This window comes from Vipera berus, assembly GCF_964194415.1.
Source record: "Vipera berus genome assembly, chromosome: 1".
Taxonomy (NCBI): domain Eukaryota; kingdom Metazoa; phylum Chordata; class Lepidosauria; order Squamata; family Viperidae; genus Vipera; species Vipera berus.
The window spans coordinates 217,898,867-217,918,562 of NC_138202.1; the positions used below are offsets into that span (position 1 = coordinate 217,898,867).

Consider the following 19,696-nt stretch of genomic DNA (forward strand, 5'->3'; position numbering starts at 1 on the left):
TCGCCACCATCCAACCAGAGCTGAAGAAGCTTCTTTGATGAGAAGCGAAACGTCTTCAAAGAAAAACAAGAAAGCCCAGTAGCCTTCCAAAAAAGCACCTTTGGGTTTTCAACCTTTACTTTCTGCGAAAATGTTCAAAGACAGGTTCTCTTATAGCAGCTCGGCATACACTCCATAAGGGTAAGGATGACTCATCTCAGAATTCCACACCAGCCCAGCTGAGAATTGTGGGAACTGGACTCCTAGCTTATCTGCATGGCGCCAAGCTTTAAAGCCGCGGTAGCAGTTTCATTGCTCCGCAAATCAAAAACCCGAAAGGAATCCTTCCCTTCCACGTCTTCTTTTCCCCCCGCTTTTCCTAGCTCTATGGCCACTCAACCAAAGAGTACTAATAAGAGAGGCCGGAAGCGAGTGGTCGAGCGGCGCCGGCTCCAACCTTCACTCCCTTTCCCTTTCCTTTCGCCGAGGTTTCATTAGCCCCGCCCATCCAAACTCTTCCACGCCTGACCCGTCCGTTTCCCATTGGCTATGCAAAAGAGGGATCGCGGCGAGAACCAATGCGCGGCAGCCACGGCGGGGATTGCTGAAACATTTGCTGCTCTCCTGGGAGAGGAGCGGCAGAATCGCGGCGACGCGACTTGTGTCGGAGGTCGTCGGAGCGCAACATGGGCGCGTTGAGTGGAAAGCGATTTTTGCTTGGTAATTGGAGGGAGGGAGGGAGGGAAGGAGGCGCAGCCGGATCTGGAGCGTAGTGGAAACGAGGACGGGTCTGGAGGGTTAATGGTGGTTCGGCGTAAGAAATTCCCCCTCCCGATTGTCAGCCTTAAATGGACTGCGTGAGGTTCTCCAGCCTTAGATAATTAGCTGCGTATCGTTCTAAAATAGCCGGTCCTTTAAAGGAGGAGAGCGATCGGGCTCTCTAGTTTACAGTCTGAAGAAGCGTTTTGGGGACGCGAGGGATAACTTGGGAAAGAAGTCAAATCGGATTTTTTTTTCTTTTCTTAAGGCGGCTTATGTGGTTTCTACGTTTGTGTGGTTGCTCCTGGCGGGGGGGGGGTTCTGCCCTCTCCTTCCTCCCCACCCCCCCAGCATGGCTTTTATCACGCAACTGTCCTGCTTTTTATTCACCCGATTTTAGGAAAGCTCGCGTACCATTGTAGTATTTTGTGCTCCTTCTGTATAATGTTATTACTGGTATCCTTGTGCTCTGATCTATGCCATACGCTACATCAGGGGTCTTCAAACTTGGCCCTTTTATGACTTGTGGACTTCAATTCCCAGAATTCCTCAGCCAGGTGCCTGGCAGAGGAATTCTGGGAGTTGAAGTCCACAAGTCATAAAAGGGCCAAGTTTGAAGACCCCTGTGCTACATAAATAGGAAAGGCCAGGGGTCCTTCCCGTCTCTTCCCGTCTCTCCCCGTGCTTTCCGTTTTGCAGTAGGAATCGCGCTTTATTCAAGAGGAAAAGACAGTCCAGCCCCCACGAGGCGTGTTTGAAGGGGCGGCTTTGCCATCCTTTTTCTTCGGCGGCTCTCGTTGTGACCCCAGGCGCCTGTTTGGGACGGGCAAAATGCTTCCAATCTGAAACATTGGGAACGAGCTGGGCTGACCCTGCCGGGAATGCTTTTAAAGCCAGTTTCGACTCGGATCGGTTGTTTCGAGTTCACGTAGAGCTCTTCCCATTTACAATGTTTTGCACCCTGCTATTTAGACGCAGGCTGAATGGAAATTGAAGTCTGGGTTTAGCTTGGTGCCTGCTGCAGTGGGTCTCGGGTAGTGCTGTTGTGCTTTTTGCATTAGAATAGAAGGAGATCCTGTTGATCTCATTGGATCCCCTTGGAATCGTTTGTCTGAGGGCACCAGACCTGGTTAGGGTTGTGGACATTTTTTTAGCACTGATAATCAAATAAGAACAGAGGAATGTAAAGTAGCCACTCTGAAATAAATCATTTCTCTAACATAGAGAAGGCAGGATTAGGCAATACAGGTAGTCCTCGATTTACGACCACAATTGAGTCCATAATTTCTGTTGCTAAGTGAAACATTTGTTCAGTGATTCTTTTACTTCTCATCCAAGAAACTTCTTCAGCTCTGAAGATTCTTGGATGAGAAGCGAAACATCTTCAAAGAAAAAAGACAGTCCAGTTGCCTCTTGAAAAAGCACTTTTGGGACACCCATGACCCGGATGACTGAGAATCTACATAGACATTTGTTAAGTGAGTTTTGCCACATTTTACTACTTTTTTTGCCTCAGTCAAGTGAATCACTGCAGTTATGGTTAGTAAGACGGTTGTTAAGTGAATCTGGCTTCCCCATTGACTTTGCTTGTAAGAAGGTTGCAAAACGGGATCGTATGATCCCACAAAAACTGCAACCATCATAAATATGAGTCAGTTGCCAAGAATCCAAATTTTGGATCATGTGACCATGGGGATGCTGCAATGATTGTAAGTGTGAAAAACTGTCAGAAGTCACTTTTTTCCCCAGTGCCGTTGTAACTTTGAACGGTTGCTAAGTGAACTGTTGCAAGTCGAGGACTACCTGTATTTTAGGGTCAGCGTACACGTGGAAACTTTGCAAAATGATTGCCTTTAGAAAAGTTTGCTTTAGAATGACTATCTTAACACGTGAAGTGCTCCCTTTTTAGCCAACCTGATGATTGGAGGTATCAATGCAGGGGTCACATCAGAAGTCCTACTTCTTTTGTGTGGGCATGTAATGTCATGATACATGTGTAAAAGGGGCAGCACTTAACCACAAACCTGGTTTTATCATTTGCCCCCTCACCTCCCAAGGATGCCTCTGCAAGCTCAGCATATCATGTGCTCTTTGTAGACAGCCAAGCCAGGAGAAACAGAACTCAGGGCTGCAGGCACCCACACTTGTTTTTCATGTTTTTACAGTCTATCTATGGCAGGGGTGTCAAACTCAATTTCATTGAGGGCCGCATCAGCATTGTGGTTGCCCTCAGGGGGCCGGGTGGGTATAGCCATGGTGGGCGTGGCCTACTGGGTGGGCGTGGCTAGAGTGCGTGTGGCCTACTGGGTGGGCATGGCCAGCTCTACATCGTTCGCATCAAGGGTGCCTATGGGGGCCTGGGCAGGAGTGGGACAGATCTGAGGGTCTCTGGCAGAAGGAGGGTCTCTGGGCCAGGGCCAAGGCAGTGGGGGCCGTTCCCTCACTGTTTCCAGGATGGCTTCGCGGGCCACATGAAACCACTTCGCGGGCCGGATCTGGCCCCCGGGCCTTGTGTTTGACATGTCTGATCTATGGGGTCCAGAAATAGTTTTGTAAATTAGATTGATGCAAGAGATTTGTGCTTCACTTCCAGTATGTCAGCACTTCATTTATTTCAATTAAAAAGCATATTAAAAAAAACCTGCTGTGGGTGGGAATGGGATTGATCTCAGGCACCCCGTTGCTTTCCTGCTCCTGCTGTTAAGCGTTTTCAGTTGAACAAAGATACTTTCTGTGATGAGAGGCTTTTTTTTTTCTCCCATCATAAGGGAAATTTTTTTTTTTACTGTAGTGCAGTCCCAAACACACATAAATTACTTTTAGGGATGTATAGAATTGTTCCAGTTCTTGAATACAAATTTTGGGCATTTCTAATATATACATACATATATACATTTCCAGGCATTAGATCAGACTTGTAGTGATCTTCATATAAATCATGTGATTGATGTATGGATGGTAATTGCGTGTTACAACACACAAGTGTTGTGTGTAAATTTCCAAGAGCATCTGGTTTAGGAAGGTGTCTTGCAGAAATAAAAGTGTTTACAATTTATATTGAATGGTATCTGTATTGTATTGGAATGCTTCAGCTGTGCAGCCTGCTGATGATCAGTCTTCCTAATCGCATGCAGATTTCTATTCCAGGGGCCATCTTCTGTTTATTTGTTAAATTTATTTGCTGCCCATCTCACTAGAATTTGAAAGGCTCCTCTGTGCTTTCATGTAGACTACATTACCTTAGATCAGGGGTAGGCAACCTTGGCTCTTTTATGACTCATGGACTTCAACTCCCAGAATTCCTGAGCCAGCCACGCTGAGGGGAAAAGGAGAGGTTTCCAATCTGAGCCATGCTGGCTTAGGAATTCTGGGAGTTGAAGTTCATGAGTCCTGAAAGAGCCAAGGTTGCCTACCCCTGCCTTAGATGGATACATCTTTGGACTGACTAATTATTGCAGAATAACCTTCAAATAAATGGTTCAGCCAACTGATCAGGGCACATCCTTTCTAAATTAATATTTGGGTGTTAAAGACTATGTTTCCAAAAAGAACCTAACGAGGACAAGAGGTTAAACTTGCTTTCTTGATTTCATTACAGAACCTTTAAAGAACAGCAACATATGGCATATTATCCTAATAAAGCTCAGTTTTCATTCAAATCCCAAAGCAGGATAATTTAAACGTACCACCTTAACATAGCAGTAAAAAAAAAGCCTAATAAAACCTTTCAATTCAACAGTGTTACAAAATGTGGTGTAATCTGTTGAAAGCAGAAGAACCGCTCCCACGTACAGTTCAAAAGTATGTGAGTCAACACATGCAGGCCTGTTTCCTTGAGAATGGTTTCATTGGGGCTAATGGAGCTTATTTCCCTATAAGTGGATTTAGGAGTGAAGCCAAATTCCAAAGGGATCCAGCATGTGCAGGAAGCCCTGTTTTAAGTTGTATAAAGGATGAAGTCAGATTTGAACTGTTGATTATGAGAGATCAAAGTAAATTTAGAAAACTGACAAGATTGGCAGGGCCCATGCACCCAAGCCAAACTGACAGTGCCCACTCGCCCATGGCAGGAGAAGCTGCCAGTTTGCTTAGCCACAAAATCAAGAGAATTCCTGGATTAAGCAGGAAGAGCATTACTGCTAAATTACTTCGTGCACGTTCGATATAAGTTGCCTGTTGATGAGTAGACATGTTTTCATGAGAAAAAAATAGCCTTTTACTTTTTTAATTCAGGTGGCCACATTTGCATAGAGAGGAAATGGAAACGCCAGATTAGCAGGAAAAGTTCCAATCCTAAAATCTATTCTGATTTTACTTTTTTTTTTTTAATCTGTTCCAACTTCACTATATTCCATTAGTATTGTGATCTTACCAGAAGAAGGCTGCTCTGATTATAAGTACGGGGAGATTGAAAGAGTTCTTGTAATGCCAGAGCTTCTTCCTACTCAAAATGGGATTTCACTGTTGAAATCTTTTGCACACAAATTATTTCTTGTTCTTTTTGGTTTAGCGGGCCAGGGTTCTCCGACATTGTTTTACCACTAACTTAGCCATTGTTTTTGACCCAAAAGATATAATTCTTGTCGGTAATTATCTGAATTTTGTTCTGTTTGTATCCTAGGTACTGTAAGTTGTACCCTCTTCTTGGCTGTTAATGGCTTGTATTCTTCCAGTGATGATGTTATAGAACTTACACCAACAAATTTCAACAAAGAGGTTATTCAGAGCGATAGTTTATGGCTAGTAGAATTCTATGCACCATGGTACGTATTAACTCAGCTGCCTTGAAAAAAATGGTGGTTGTTTGTTCTGTTTGTCACTTGTTCACGTGTACACTTTAACTATCTTATTTCTGTAACCCGTGTCTTGCATCTCAAAGCATCATTTTTAGCTGGACTGTTCTGGTCGTATTACTGTTATGGTTAAGTGAGATGGGGTGCAGGAATACATGGCTCAGCCTTTCTCATTGCTGTCCTTCGGAGATGTTGGTATCGCAATTCCCGAAATTCACAGTCAACATACAGGCCCAACATCCCTGGAGAGTCGATGGAGATAAGCCTTAACCATCCTTATTAAATTTAGATATGCATGTGTTAGTTGTGATACCAATATAAATGATGCTCCCACATCTTTCAGTAGATGAAATAAGAATGTAAATCTTTGTTGAAGGCTGGACAAGTCATAACAGTGTTCTACAACTCCAGTTTATTCTCATGTTTCAGAAGATTTATGTTATTAAAAAAGTATATATGGTTGCCAACTTTGGTGGTGGTTGGTTTTTTTTTCCTGGGAGAAAGGATCTGTACCTTTTGCAGCAAAATGTCACCTGCCTACTGTGAAAATTCTGTGATTGAACTGTGTGTGTTGAACTTCAGTTAGTTGTATAGAAATGTTAGGTTTTGTTAATTTTTTAAAAAGACAAGAGACATGTCTATCTCTTTCAATTTTGTGCAAAGTTACACATGAATGGGAAGTTGTAGCAATAAGCATTGGTTCCAAACAGCATGGAATGCTAGAAAAATAAAAATTAGTCAGAGACATCACTTGGAATATAACCACTGTATGCTGCCTTGTACAGTTTTCAATGTGAGGATTCATAGAGAGTAGGGATGTCAAACTGCCGGCCCGTAGGCCAGATGCGTCATCTAGAAGCCACGCCTACCCCATTGTCGGCAATGGCAAAAAACAGTCCCAATACATCTCGCGGCATCACGTGATGTTGCGAGTTTGACGTATCTGATAATAAGAGTCTTTTTGGTTTGGAATAAATCAAATGTTGGAACATTAGATTTTTATTTTTATCTCCTGAAAGGTGTGGCCACTGCCAAAGATTGACACCAGAATGGAAGAAAGCTGCAACTGCCTTAAAAGTGAGTAGCATATCCATAAAAAATCTTCATTAGATTTACAGCCTACTTGTCTTTCAGGAACTCAAGGGAGTGTACTAGTTCCTTCCTCCAATTTTTCTGATGCAATAAACCTGTAGGATAAATTGGGCTAAGAAAGCCTAAAGTCACTTTCTGAATTTCCATAAGGGAGGAGGAGATAGTTCAGCCTGAGTTTCCCCTATCCTTATTCAATACATTAATCATTGCATCCTACTGTTAAGTTAGAATATTTTTACCTCACGTGCTGTAAAGGAGATTTTTTTTCCTCTTGCACAGATTTCCCCAAGAGTTTCTTTATAACAAATATCAATCTGCTCTTCTGTTGAAACTCAAATTGTTTACTTTTAGTACCAGAGATAGCAAAATGGTGGCGATAACAGTATCTCTTATCTTACACTGGTCTTGCTTCCCAGAGCCTTTTGCTTTCCTCCTAGCATCTTCTCCCAGCTTTATCAATATTTCTTGGCTTCTCAAGTATTTTATGGCTGAGCTGATAGGGTTTATTGTTTTCTGAGAGCATAGGAAGGGAAGGAAATGTGTGTGGATAATGCTAAGCCATTTCGGTTTGTACATTAATATATGATAAAGCCCAATGAAGCTACTGTCTAGCTAAATGATTCTTGGCCACCGATAGCACTGTTCATCTAACTCAACAGCCTCTGGAACCAGCTGCCCGTGTAGCTTAGGACCGCCCCTGACCTTCGTTCATTCCGCCGGGACCTGAAGACCTGGCTCTTTGAGCTCTCCGGCCCAGGCTGAGAATTTTTAACTGAGGTTTTTAGTTAAGGGATAATTTAATCTTTTTTAAATTGTTTTTTAACTTTTGTATTTTGTACTGTTTGATTTTAAATACCCTGTAAACCGCCCTGAGTCCTTCGGGAAAGGGCGGTATATAAATTTAATAAAATTAAATTAAATTCAAAGGGAACAGCAGTTCTGAGTCTTTCTCAGGCTAAATTAGATAGTAGAAATGAAACTTGGGTTATGTGCAATAAAAGCAGGTATTCTACCCATCAACTGGTACCTTTGTTAGCAGAAGATGGCTGTCATCGAATAAGCGTCCTAACAACCTTTTAAAAATTAATCACATTGAAAATACGATCTCTAGGGTGTCCCTTTTCTTTGATTAAAAAATAAATATGTGGCCTGTTCATCTCTTGAATGTACTTTCTGCCGTTCCTTAAAATGGGCACATTGATGAGGATTGATTAAAAATTGGAATTCAGATAACCCCTGAAGGTCGCACGCTATACCCACTACTGCCGTGGGGAGAACCGTGAGGCCTGGTGGGTGCTAGCTTCATTTTTTGAGTTGTTTAAAAAAAATTCTCCAGAACTATCTCATTTTATTACACTTGATGGATGATGATGTTTGTTTATTATGCCTAATGATGTCTGTGTGTCAAAAGAAGGCCTATCCTCACATATATAAAGTTAAATATTAAGATATTTGACTTTGGCATTACTATAAACTTTCCACAAAATAATTCTAGAGCCAGTTCTATCCAGGTTGGTTGGAGCAGTGACAGGATTTGGCTCTTCCTCTTTACCGCTTCCCATGTTTTTCCCTGTAGCAGTGGCAAATGGCTTGCAACTGAGAAGCTGATAGAAAGCTCCCTGCCATAGAAGGGCCTTCAGACCACAGTTCTTCTGTTACACCTTTTGTCCAGGATTGTTATAATTAGCTTGTGCCCTGTTGGGTGTTTTTTTTTTTCTGATTTTGTCTTCTAAAATATATTATTTCAGAGATGTATTTTTGCTTGTTTGCCAATTGGACTAAATCTTATGGTTGACAGATCAGTATTTTGAAACTGCTGGCAACCCTATTTACACGATATATTTTTATCAGAAATTACATAACGGTAGATATTTACGTTCTTAAAAGATTTACTGGAAGGAAGCCTGGTAATGCTGGGTTTTTGTTAACAATGAATGGGAAATCAGTGAGCGACACCTTGACTTCCTAGTGAGCAGGCCTTTGCTGTTGGAGAATTGCCTGATCAATCGCCTGATCAATCGCAGTCATGGCAAACCACATAGGATGCTGCCAAAGACAGAGAACATCTTTAATGTAGCTGCATGTCTTCATGACTTTCTTGCATTTAAATGAAGAATCAGAGGATCAACGCATCATCCTTTATTTTCAAGCTGAATTATTCTTCTAAGTTCATGAAACTGCTTAGTCAAAGGCAATATTTAAGCCAAAACCAGCATTTCTTAATGAATGTGTATATGAACTGACATATCCATGGTTTGGGGCTAAAGTCAGCAGATGTGTGTGAACTCAGCAAAACAGATTTTTACCTTGTCTTTGTGGAGGGTTTTATTTTTATTTTTTGTCTTGTTTCTCTAACCTGAAAACTTTCCTTTTTTCCAGGGTGTTGTGAAAGTTGGGGCAGTTGATGCAGATAAACATCAATCTCTTGGTGGTCAATATGGTGTTAAAGGGTTTCCCACTATCAAGATTTTTGGTGCTAACAAGCACAAAGCAGAAGACTACCAAGGTATTTTTAAGAAAATACATTCTTTTTGCTGATGTGCATCTTGAACAAAACTGATTTTTTTCCCCCTCTTGTTCACAACAAGCCTAGTTTAAGTAGAAAAGACTGCTATAATACATTGGGTCCTTTTTTGGTGACTTGAAATTCCTAAGAACTTCCCGCTTTTATGGCTGCATTACATTTGGTTGAAGAGCTGAGTATTTGCAGGAGAGCAGAAGTGAGGAACCTGTGGTCTTCCAAATGCTGCTGAACTTCAATTCCCAGCACACCTCACTTCTGGCTGAACTGGGTGGGAGTTGTAGTTCAGAACATGCAGAAGCATACGTTCACCACCACTGTTGGCAGGGAGCATAGTGATTTAAGTTAAAACCTGGATTTCCAATTCAAGGCTGAAGTCTCCAGTGCTTTGTCCTGCTACAACACCAAGAAGCCACACGTTGTTTCCCCCCCCGCTTCTTTTAAAGGAGCTGAAATGGTGGATACCGCTACTGGAAAGGAAATGGGAATGTTGATATATGTGGAGTTTTCACGATTACTTAGCATTCTACCTTTCATTTGTGTCTCAGGAGGCAGGACCAGTGATGCTATTGTTGATTCTGCTCTAAGCGCTGTCCGGTCACTGGTAAAAGATCGTCTTAGTGGCAGAGGTGGAGGATACAGTTCTGGAAAACAGGTACCCCTCTTTAGGCTTTGCCTCCTACTCATTGCAAAGATGTTGCAGGACAACTAGTAACATTGGCATTTGAACGATGGCTTTAAGAAGGGCTTATTTTATGACAGGAGTGAAAAATTTAGTAGGTCAGCTGGCTTGCTCATTTAAATGGGTCACATAGTGGAGCTCTTAGTAGAGGACAGTGACAGTTATCAGAATAAAAGGGGTAGACTGTGACAGTTGATGGATACAGGAAAATAAAGAATTGGAGAGTTGATGAATGGCAAAGAATTTCTTCTGACTTCTGATGCCTCCATTGTACAGATGCTTTAGAAATCAGGGCTATAAGCATTAGAGAAAGAACGACACCTTCACGTATGAACTTGTGATTTAAGGGTTTGATGATAAAAAAAGGATAAAATGTGGGAAGAAGGAAAATACAATGTAAAAAGATTAGAAGCCACTTCATAATATTTTTCTTTGTCTTTGTTTCTTCTTTCACATTTCGTTGTTTTTACCTTGTTAAAAATTCTTTATTAATTTTTTTTTATAAAGGAATCATGGCTGTAAATAAATTAAAAGAGACTTATAGAAGAAGGCAAGACTTCTAGGCTGCATAGATCTCAGATAGGCAGCCACAATAAGTCTTTTATTGGAGGTTTTTAAGAAGAGACTGGACACTTGTCTAAAATGCTTATAGGGACTCCTACTTGAACGGGGGGGGGGGGTTTGGACTGGAAGACCTCCAAGGTCCCAAGTCTGTTACTCTTATTTAAATTCCCCTTTCTCAGGACAACATATACAGCTGCTGAAACAGAGGAAGTGAAGCTCTACTGATTAGTTCCACTACACTAAAGCAGCAAGATGTTCCTTGTTGAAAAACTCAATTTGAATAAGTGAGGGTTGACTTCGCTTTTACATTTTCCATCCTGTACAGACTATGATTTCAAGCACAGGTGGATTATTTTCTTTATAAGTTAAAATATTATATGTAAGTTTCTATCCTAATCTCTCTTTTTTTTTTGCTAGAAAGCACATATCCAGCGATTGTGATCAATAATTAGAATTGAAGTAAAATCTGTAGTACTAAATACTGTTTTATGTTTCTTTAATAGAGCAGTTATGAAAGTGGAAGCTCCAGCAAAAAGGATGTGATTGAACTGACCGATGATAACTTTGATAAGAATGTGTTAGACAGTGACAGTATCTGGCTGGTAGAATTTTATGCTCCGTGGTGTGGACATTGCAAAAAGTAAGTGTTCTGGCTGTATAGCATATTTACATATATGCATACTAGGGCAGGGGTGTCAAACTGCCACCCCACGGGCTGGACACATCATCGGAAGCCACGCCCACCCCGTTGCCGGCAATAACAAAACCGTCCCGATACATTGCGCGATGTCACGTGACATTGCAAGTTTGACATGTCTGTACTAGGGGAAACCAGTTGTTTGAGTAGTAGTTGGGTGCACGAGTATTGATAATGCAATCTACCGATAGGTTAGCCCCATTTAAATCAGTGGGGCTCTCAAATACAGAAATGCAGCTTATGCTTGAAACCTCTGGAGGTATGTGAGCCCTATTTAAGCATCCTTGGGTTTTCTTTCTTTTCCTTTGCTTTTAATACGATGCTCCTCTGAACTCGTTACTCTGTTGTCATCTTAAGACAAAACTGGTGAAAATCTAGTCTTTTGTAAAGCAGGAGTAGGCCTTTCAGGCATCCCCATTCCTGGAATCTGATCGTTAAGGTAAAGATAAAGGTTCCCCCGCACGTGCGTGCTAGTCGTTCGGTGCTCATCTCCGTTTCAAAGCCGAAGAGTCAGCGCTTGTCCAAGGATGTCTCCATGGTCATGTGGCTGGCATGACTAGACGCCAAAGGCGCACGGAACACTGTTACCTTCCCACCGGAGTGGACCCTATTTTTCTACTTGCATTTTCACGTGCTTTCGAACTGCTAGGTTGGCAGAAGCTGGGACGAGTAACAGGCGCTCACTCTGTTACGCGGCACTCGGGATTCGACCCGCCAAACTGCCGACCTTCTGATCGACAAGCTCAGCGTCCTAACCCACTGAGCCACCGCGTCCCTTAATAATAGTTACTGGGGCTAATGTAGTTCAAGATCGTCAAATCATAAGATCCTTTTGAGGTCTATTCAGTAGTCATTGCGATCGGTTAGTAAAAATTGTTATCAACCATGTTTTTTAATCAGGTAAGTAGCAAGCAACCTGTGGTAATTTTGAGCCCAACTACCACCTGGGAACTATCATAATTTAACCATTTTTATTTTTATTTTTTTAAAAAAAATGTTTTTAATTGTAAGTTGCTGTTGTAATTTATTGCCGTTCTTTTTAAAAGGAAAACAGCCACATGTAACAATGCATTTCCTTCTACAGTTTGGAGCCAGAGTGGGCATCAGCTGCAACTGAAGTGAAGGAGCAAACAAAGGGAAAAGTTAAACTAGCTGCTGTAGATGCTACCGTGCACCAAACGTTAGCCAGTCGGTATGGGGTGAGTATACAGTGCGAGCGGTAAAGCTTTTATTTTATTAGTTGCTGTCTCCCAAGTAACACAGAAGGGAAAGTACCGTATTTATCAGCGTATAACACGCACCGGCGTATAACACGCACCTCATTTTAAAAAGGAAATTTCAGGAAAAAAACTTAAATTTCAAATAAATATCATTAACATTATATCGGCGTATAACACGCACACATCATTTGCCCCCTATTTTCAGGAAGAAAAAGTGCGTGTTATACGCCGATAAATACGGTATGTCCCTTTTAAGATGGCAACATTATAGTGCATGGAATGTTTTAAGCACTTACATATTGGAGCCTTGTTGAATAAACACAGGTATGAAAGCATCTTTTGTATAAACCATAGTAGGAACTTTTTTTACTAAAACATTGCGATAGATACAGTGCATTCAGAAACCCTAACCCTAACCCCTTCACTTTTATCAATTTTGTTATGCTGCAGCCTGATTCTACAGTTATTGAAATTCATTTTTTTCTCATTAATCTACACTCAGTACCCCATAATGACACAGTGAAAACAGAAGTTTAGAAACATCTGTAAATTTATTAAAAAGGAAAAAAAACTGAAATACCACATTGGCGTAAGTATTCAGACCCTTAGCAACAACACTGAAAATTTAGCTCAGGTGCCTTCTCTTGATCATTGCTGACCTGTTTCTACATCTTGATTGGAGTCGACCTGTGGTAAATTAAATGGATTGGACATGATTTTGAAAGGCACACACCTCTTTGTAGAAGGCCTCACAGCTGACAGTGCATACTGTAGCAGAGCAAAAGCCATGAGGTCAAAGGCTTCCTGCAGAGCTCAGAGACAGGATTATTGCAAGGCACAGATCTGAGGAAGACTACAATAAAATTGCTGCTGCTGCATTGAAGAAAATCTTGTTCCTCACAGCCTCAGAGTCCTTCAGGTACTTTTTTGCAAACTCCAAATGGGCTTTCATGTGTTTTGCACTGAGGAGAGGTTTCTGTCTAGCCACACTGCCATAAAGCCCAGAGCAGTGGAGGACTGCACTGATGGTTGTCCTTCTGGAACTCTGTCCCATCTCCACACAGAGATGGAGCTCGGTCAGAATGATCATCGGGTTCCTGGCCATCTCTCTTACTAAGGTCCTTCTCACAGAGCACAGGGGCTTCCATAATTCTCAGATGGAAGACATTTGGCACAACCAGGTCTCTCCCAAGAGCTGATTGCCCAGTCAAACTGAGCAATCGGGGGAGAAGGGCCTTAGTAAGAGAGGTGACCAAGAACCCGATGGTCACTCTGACTGAGCTCCAGAGATCCTGTGTGGAGACATGACAGAGTTCCAGAAGGACAGCCATCACTGCAGCCCTCCACCAATGTGAGCTTTATGGCAGAGTGGCTAGAGGGAGGCCTCTTCTCAGTGCACAAGACATGAAAGCCCACTTGGAGTTTGTAAAAATGGCCCTGAAGGACTCTCAGACGGTGACGAACAAGATTCTCTGGTCTAATGAAACCAAGATTCAACTCTTTGGCCTCAATTCTAAACGTTATGTCTGGAGGAAACCAGGCACTGCTCATCACCTGCCCAATATCATCCCAACAGTGAAGTAGGGTGGCAGCAACATCATGCTGTGGGGATGTTTTTCAGCAGCAGGGACTAGGAGACTGGTCAGGGTTGAGGGAAAGCTGAATGGAGCAAGGTATCCTCTATGAAACCCTGTTCCATAACGCTCAGGACCTCAGACTGGGCCAAAGGTTCATTTCCAACATGACAATGATCCTTGGCACACAGCCAAGACAACATAGGAGTTGCTTTGGGACAACTCTGTGAATGTCCTAGAGTGGCCCAGCCAGAGCCCTGACTTGATCTCTACTGAACATTTCTGGAGGGATGTGAAAATGGCTGTCCACCAACAGTCGCCACCAACCTGACTGAAGTTGAGAGGATTTGCAAGGAAGAAAGGGAGAAAATCCCCCAATCGAGGTGTCCAAAGCTTGTAGTGTCATGCCCAAAAAGACTTAAGGCTATAATTGCTGTCAAAGATGCTTCAACAAAGTACTGGTGAAGGGTCTGAATACTTATGCCAATGTAATATTTCAGTTTTTTTCTTTTTAATAAATTTACAGACATTTCTAAAATTCTCTTTTCACTTTGTCATTATAGGGTACTATGTGTACTTTAATGAGAAAAGAATGAATTTCAACAACTGTAGAATCGGACTGCAGCATAACAAAATTGACAAGCGGAGTTCTGAATACTTTCTAAATGTGTGTTTGTGTGTGTGTGAGAGAGAGATGTAATGTTTTCTGTGATAGTTTTGCATACCGGCTATTTAGAGAATTTGGATTGTGCAGACATTCAGTGACATTAAGCACTATTTTATTTTAATTTTTAGTTCACCAAATACCAAGGTGATTACCTTTTGTGCCCACTCTGATATGAATTCTTTGATTCTGTGTTTCAGATCCGTGGATTTCCAACAATAAAAATTTTCCAAAAGGGAGAAGAACCTGTTGACTATGATGGTGGCCGGACAAAAACAGATATCATTGCTCGGGCTCTGGACTTGTTTTCAGAGAATGCACCAGCGCCTGAACTCCTAGAGGTATCCTCATTTTGATCAAGCAGTTACTTCCAACAGGAATTGCAACAAAAAGTTGCAGTATGGGGTGCCTCTGTCCAGTGAGACAGTCATGCAGTCTTTCAAAATACTCCATATTCCATTTCAGACTCTTTCTTAGTTATTTTGTATTCACAGAACTGTTAATATTTTCTCCTCAGCAAACCTGTGCAAGGTGGTTACCCCACCCCATTAGTCCTATTTTAGCTACATAGCCATCATAATTCGATAACAAAATTTGCTGTTATGATGCTTTTTATTGATAAAATTAAGGGTTAGGGTTTTATATATATGTAAGTTTGATTTGAAGTATGTGTGTGTGCGTGTGTTAAATTTGGATTGCTAACAAAAATGATTGGTGCAGTAGCGACTGCTCCCTGTGGGTGGCCCTAGATTGGGCTGATACAGGCAAAAGATTCCTTCTTCCCATATGGGCTGACAGGGTGCATAAAAAAACCCCACTCAAGATATATAGGGCCATCCACAGGGAGCAGTCGCTATTGCGACAAACTTTTTTATGTTAGCAATCTAAATTTAACATACATACGTATGTATGTATAGATGTATATCTATATGTATTATACACACACACACACACATTATATATATATATATATATATATATATATATATATATATATATATATATATATATATATATATATATATATATATACACATACGCATATACTTCAAATCAAACTTTTATTTGAAAATGAGCAATAAAACTAAACTTGATTTCTCACTGAATTTATCGCAAACTATCTAAAAATTTTCTTACTGCATGTGGTTGGAAATTTCAAGCCTTTTTTTTAATGTCTGCCCTTATTTCATAATGAGCTGCGTTGATAACAGTGACATTTGCTCGCAAAGAGCTTTGGGAGGGCGTGTCTCTCTTTGAAAGGTCATGAGCAAGAATGGCATGATCAATAGGCCCTAATTTTAGTAGTGTTTCTTTGTGAGCTTTGTGAATTAAGACAACTTCTGGCATCCTCCTGGCCTTAGCTCCCGTAGATGAAAATTGTTTTAAAGTCTTAAGGATGTCAGAATACAGGTAGCCCTTGACGTACAACAGTTAATTTGATGACCATTCAAAGTTACAGTGGCACTGAAAAATATTATGTAATTTTCAAAATGACAACTTCTGCAGCATCCCCATGGTCACATGACCAACATTCAGATGCTTGGCAACTGGCTTATACTTTGGTCCCCTTTTGCAACCTTCTGACAGGGAAAGTCAATGGGGAAGCCAGATTCGCTTAACAACCGGGTTACTAGCTTATTAACTGCAGTGATTCACTTGCAGTGTAGCAAGAAAGGTTATAAAATGGGGCGAAACTCATTTAACAAATGACACACTTAGCAACAGAAATTTTAGGCACAATTGTTGTCATAAGTCGAGGACTACCTGTAGAGAGATCTAGAGAAATTAACTATCAGAGCAAATAAAGCAACCGTGTTAAAAAAAAAATATTGAGCAAGAAAAGACCTGCTGGGGGAGAATCAACTTTGTAGTTGCATCAGCCAGTTTAGTAATTACTCTTTACTTGCTAGGAGTTTGAATCTGTAAATCTGCCTCTCCTAGATTATTAATGAAGACGTCTTAAAGCAAACATGTGATGCTCACCAACTTTGTATCATTTCTGTTTTGCCCCATATACTTGACACAGGTAAGAACAAAACAGCATTTTCCCTTACCTTTGGCTTTTATACTGGCCTCAAATGTGACCTTTCTTTTTTATGATTTCTGTTAAAACAGGAGCTGCTGGTAGAAATGCCTACCTGGACGTCATGTTGAAAATGGCAGACAAATACAAAAGGAAGATGTGGGGGTAAGTTACAGATTGTAGCAGAAGGTGCTTCGGTTTGGGGGCAGGGAGGAATACCAAACTGTGTTCCTATTGAAACGAAAATAGTAAGTCGGTGACAAAGATGCTACTGGCCAACATAGACTAGCCTACAGTGCTTACAAACTGAAGTAGGGGAGGCTTAAGGAAGTCAGCTGGTTTTGATCTACTGTCTCCATCCCTTTTGTTCTGCAACTTTCAACAGAAATTGGGTGATGCCAGCGGACCTGGAACTGTAGAGAAATGTGGTCTTCTGTGGTTTGCTTTTGAGATAAAAACATCTAATTCTTTTTTATCCAAGATGGCTGTGGACAGAAGCCGGAGCCCAGTCTAACCTTGAAAGCTCTTTGGGTATCGGTGGCTTTGGCTATCCAGCCATGGCAGCCGTTAATGCCCGAAAGATGAAATTCGCTCTCCTGAAAGGCTCTTTCAGTGATCAGGGGATTAATGAATTCCTAAGGTAAGGATTTGGTACCTCAGATCCTACGAATGTTGTGCTTGACGAGCTTCAGTGAAAAATAATGCAGTTGTCAGTCAGAGGGAAAAACAATTGCTTTGTAAGCATGTTTGTTGACTTCTTTTCTGAACACAAGAAGACTGTTTTGCTCAGGAACGTTCCTGAATCCCATCTTTTCCTATTTAACTCCACTCCCATGTTTTAAAGAGATGGCTGAAATCTCATGAAATTATAACACGGGGAAGGTAGGCCAGTTGCCAGTCTCACTCAGTGCTATTCACTATATTTATTCATCACGCCAGGCTTATTTATTTTATATCCCATCTTTATTATTTTTATAAACAACTTAAGATGGTGATCATGGCTGCTACTTCTTCCTCCTCCTATTTTCCACCAACAACCCTGTGAGGTGGGTTAGCTGAGAGCGAGTGACTGGGCCATGGTCACCCACCCGGCATTCTTTCATGTCTTAAGACAAGACTAGAACTCATAATCACCAAGTTTCTAACCTGCTGCCTTAATCATTAGGCCAAACTGGTTCTCAGTTGTGAACCACCAGAGTGCTATATGTTACGTTCTAAATGTTCGTTCAATTTTTAGGGAACTTTCTGTTGGACGAGGGTCCACGGCACCAGTTGGTGGAGGCGCTTTTGCCAAAATTAACACAGTGGAGCCCTGGGATGGCAAAGATGGTGAGGTAAGAGACTCCATTTTCATCTCTGTGTTCATAACCGAACTTATTTGGACATTTTAGGGTTCAAGCATTGAAAGTTGGTTCACTATGAAGTCAGTCTCTCAGTATTTGGCTAGCCTGATAAACCTTCAGTATATACAATAAAGCTTGTACTCAAAACATGTTTAATTAAAACTTTGCTGCTTCTTTTTATTTCTCCTCTTTTCTGTCACCCACCTTATCTGTGAGAAGCCATCTTAATTCTATACTTGCCTCTGTATCTTTGTTCTCTTTTGGATTTTGCTGAAAGTGTTGATGTTTGTTTACCTATCTATTTTTGGCATCATTTTATTTTCTGTATCCTGTTTGAGCTATTCTGATATGCTTCCTGTGCAGACTATTTTCTTTTTTTTTCTTTCCTGTCCTGATGCAGGTTGCTCACCAAATGTTCAAGTAGTCTTAGCATTGTTGCATTAAGGGTTATAAAGAGGAACTTGATAATAATGTCACTCCTACTTTGCTTGTTTATCCAGCTGTTAATTACATTGAAGCTTACGTAGATTTTCAACTTTGTTTGCTTAGTCTGCTGTTGACTTCTACTTTTTTATATGCAATTTCTGCTCCATAATTCACTGAAGCCACACAAAATGTCACACCTGGGCTTGTTTCAAGCCTGGTTTGCTTAATGAAAAAGAAACAGTCTTATCTTGTAGAAAGATAAAATAATAATGCCTTGTTTGGCCACTTTTTGAGTTAACATTCGTTTACTGTTTGGATGATTTTGCTATACATCTCTGTAGGCATTTAGCAGCTTGAGTGTAGGACACAGAACAAGAATCAAGAAGCCAAAGTCCTGTAAATAAACATGTAGCCCAATTCCCTTATCATGTTAAGCCAACGTTTGACTTAGCATGCAGTGTAAACCCAGTTATTTTTATCTTAGCCATCAGACAGTAATCGTAGCTTTAATTTTTCTGCTGATTTTAATGAGTTAAAATAACAGCAATGAGATGGAATGGTGTTGTGGGTAGTGAAACTCCATTTTAATTGCATCACTTATCTGAATGGTAGAAATCTTACCTTCAAAATAAGATTGTGGGTGTGTAATTTACAACTTTGAAGGGAAGATGAGAAAAGTGACTTGCTGGTTGTACACAAAACTAAAAAAGCAGAAGAGAGGATTTTAGATCTCTTTAGAAGTTATCTAATAGTAGCGTTGTTTGCTTTTGAACAGTATTTTCTCAGCATCTTGGGGGGGGGGGTTGAAACTTGTTCTAAGAAGTGTTTGGTGATACATGATAAACGCCTCATCAATTCACTCCCATTGTCTCATAGCTCCCAGCTGAAGACGATATTGATCTCAGCGATGTAGATCTTGATGACTGGGATACTCAGAAGGATGAATTGTGAGAGCCTGAAGATAACTTGGTTTCTTGAGAGACATTGGGGCTGTGGTTGGATTGGATAGAAGAACATTTTGCATCACATGGACCTACCAGTGGCCTTTTTTGCCGCAGTTGGAAACATGGTCATCAGTGAACTGAGCATCTCTTAAGAAAAAATATCTCACAAATTCTGTGAATTTTTTTTATTGAGTGAAATTGTATCCGGTGCAACAGATATTTTGAGAACAACATTGGTCTTTCATTGAAATGCTCTTGTTTTTTGTTCTGTTTTGTTTTTTTATCTAGCTGGCATGTGGTCAATTGTAACTTGAGACTTTTGTTCTATTTAGTTTTAAAATGTGATTCTTTTCTCTCCTCCCCCACAGTATAGCTTTCATTTCAATGAAAGAATAAAACAATATTTTTGACTCGG

At 41.0% G+C, this 19,696-nt stretch overlaps 1 protein-coding gene across 1 annotated transcript; it reads left to right on the forward strand.

Annotated features, from left to right (window-relative positions):
* The first annotated feature begins 561 nt into the window (after positions 1 to 561).
* Positions 562 to 19,696, forward strand: PDIA6 (protein disulfide isomerase family A member 6). The gene is made up of 13 exons (XM_081313274.1): positions 562 to 699; positions 5,360 to 5,501; positions 6,551 to 6,608; positions 9,003 to 9,129; positions 9,693 to 9,799; positions 10,894 to 11,030; positions 12,172 to 12,286; positions 14,746 to 14,886; positions 16,487 to 16,571; positions 16,661 to 16,733; positions 17,050 to 17,208; positions 17,806 to 17,902; positions 19,214 to 19,696. The coding sequence occupies exons 1-13, from the start codon at positions 666 to 668 to the stop codon at positions 19,286 to 19,288; spliced, it is 1,350 nt and encodes a 449-aa protein (XP_081169400.1). The 5' UTR covers positions 562 to 665; the 3' UTR covers positions 19,289 to 19,696.

Coding starts and splice junctions, on each gene's coding strand:
- PDIA6 (XM_081313274.1), top strand. CDS start 666: ATGGGCGCGTTGAGTGGAAAGCGATTTTTGCTTG. Junction 700..5,359: donor TGGAAAGCGATTTTTGCTTG/GTAATTGGAGGG, acceptor TTTGTATCCTAG/GTACTGTAAGTTGTACCCTC. Junction 12,287..14,745: donor CGTTAGCCAGTCGGTATGGG/GTGAGTATACAG, acceptor TCTGTGTTTCAG/ATCCGTGGATTTCCAACAAT.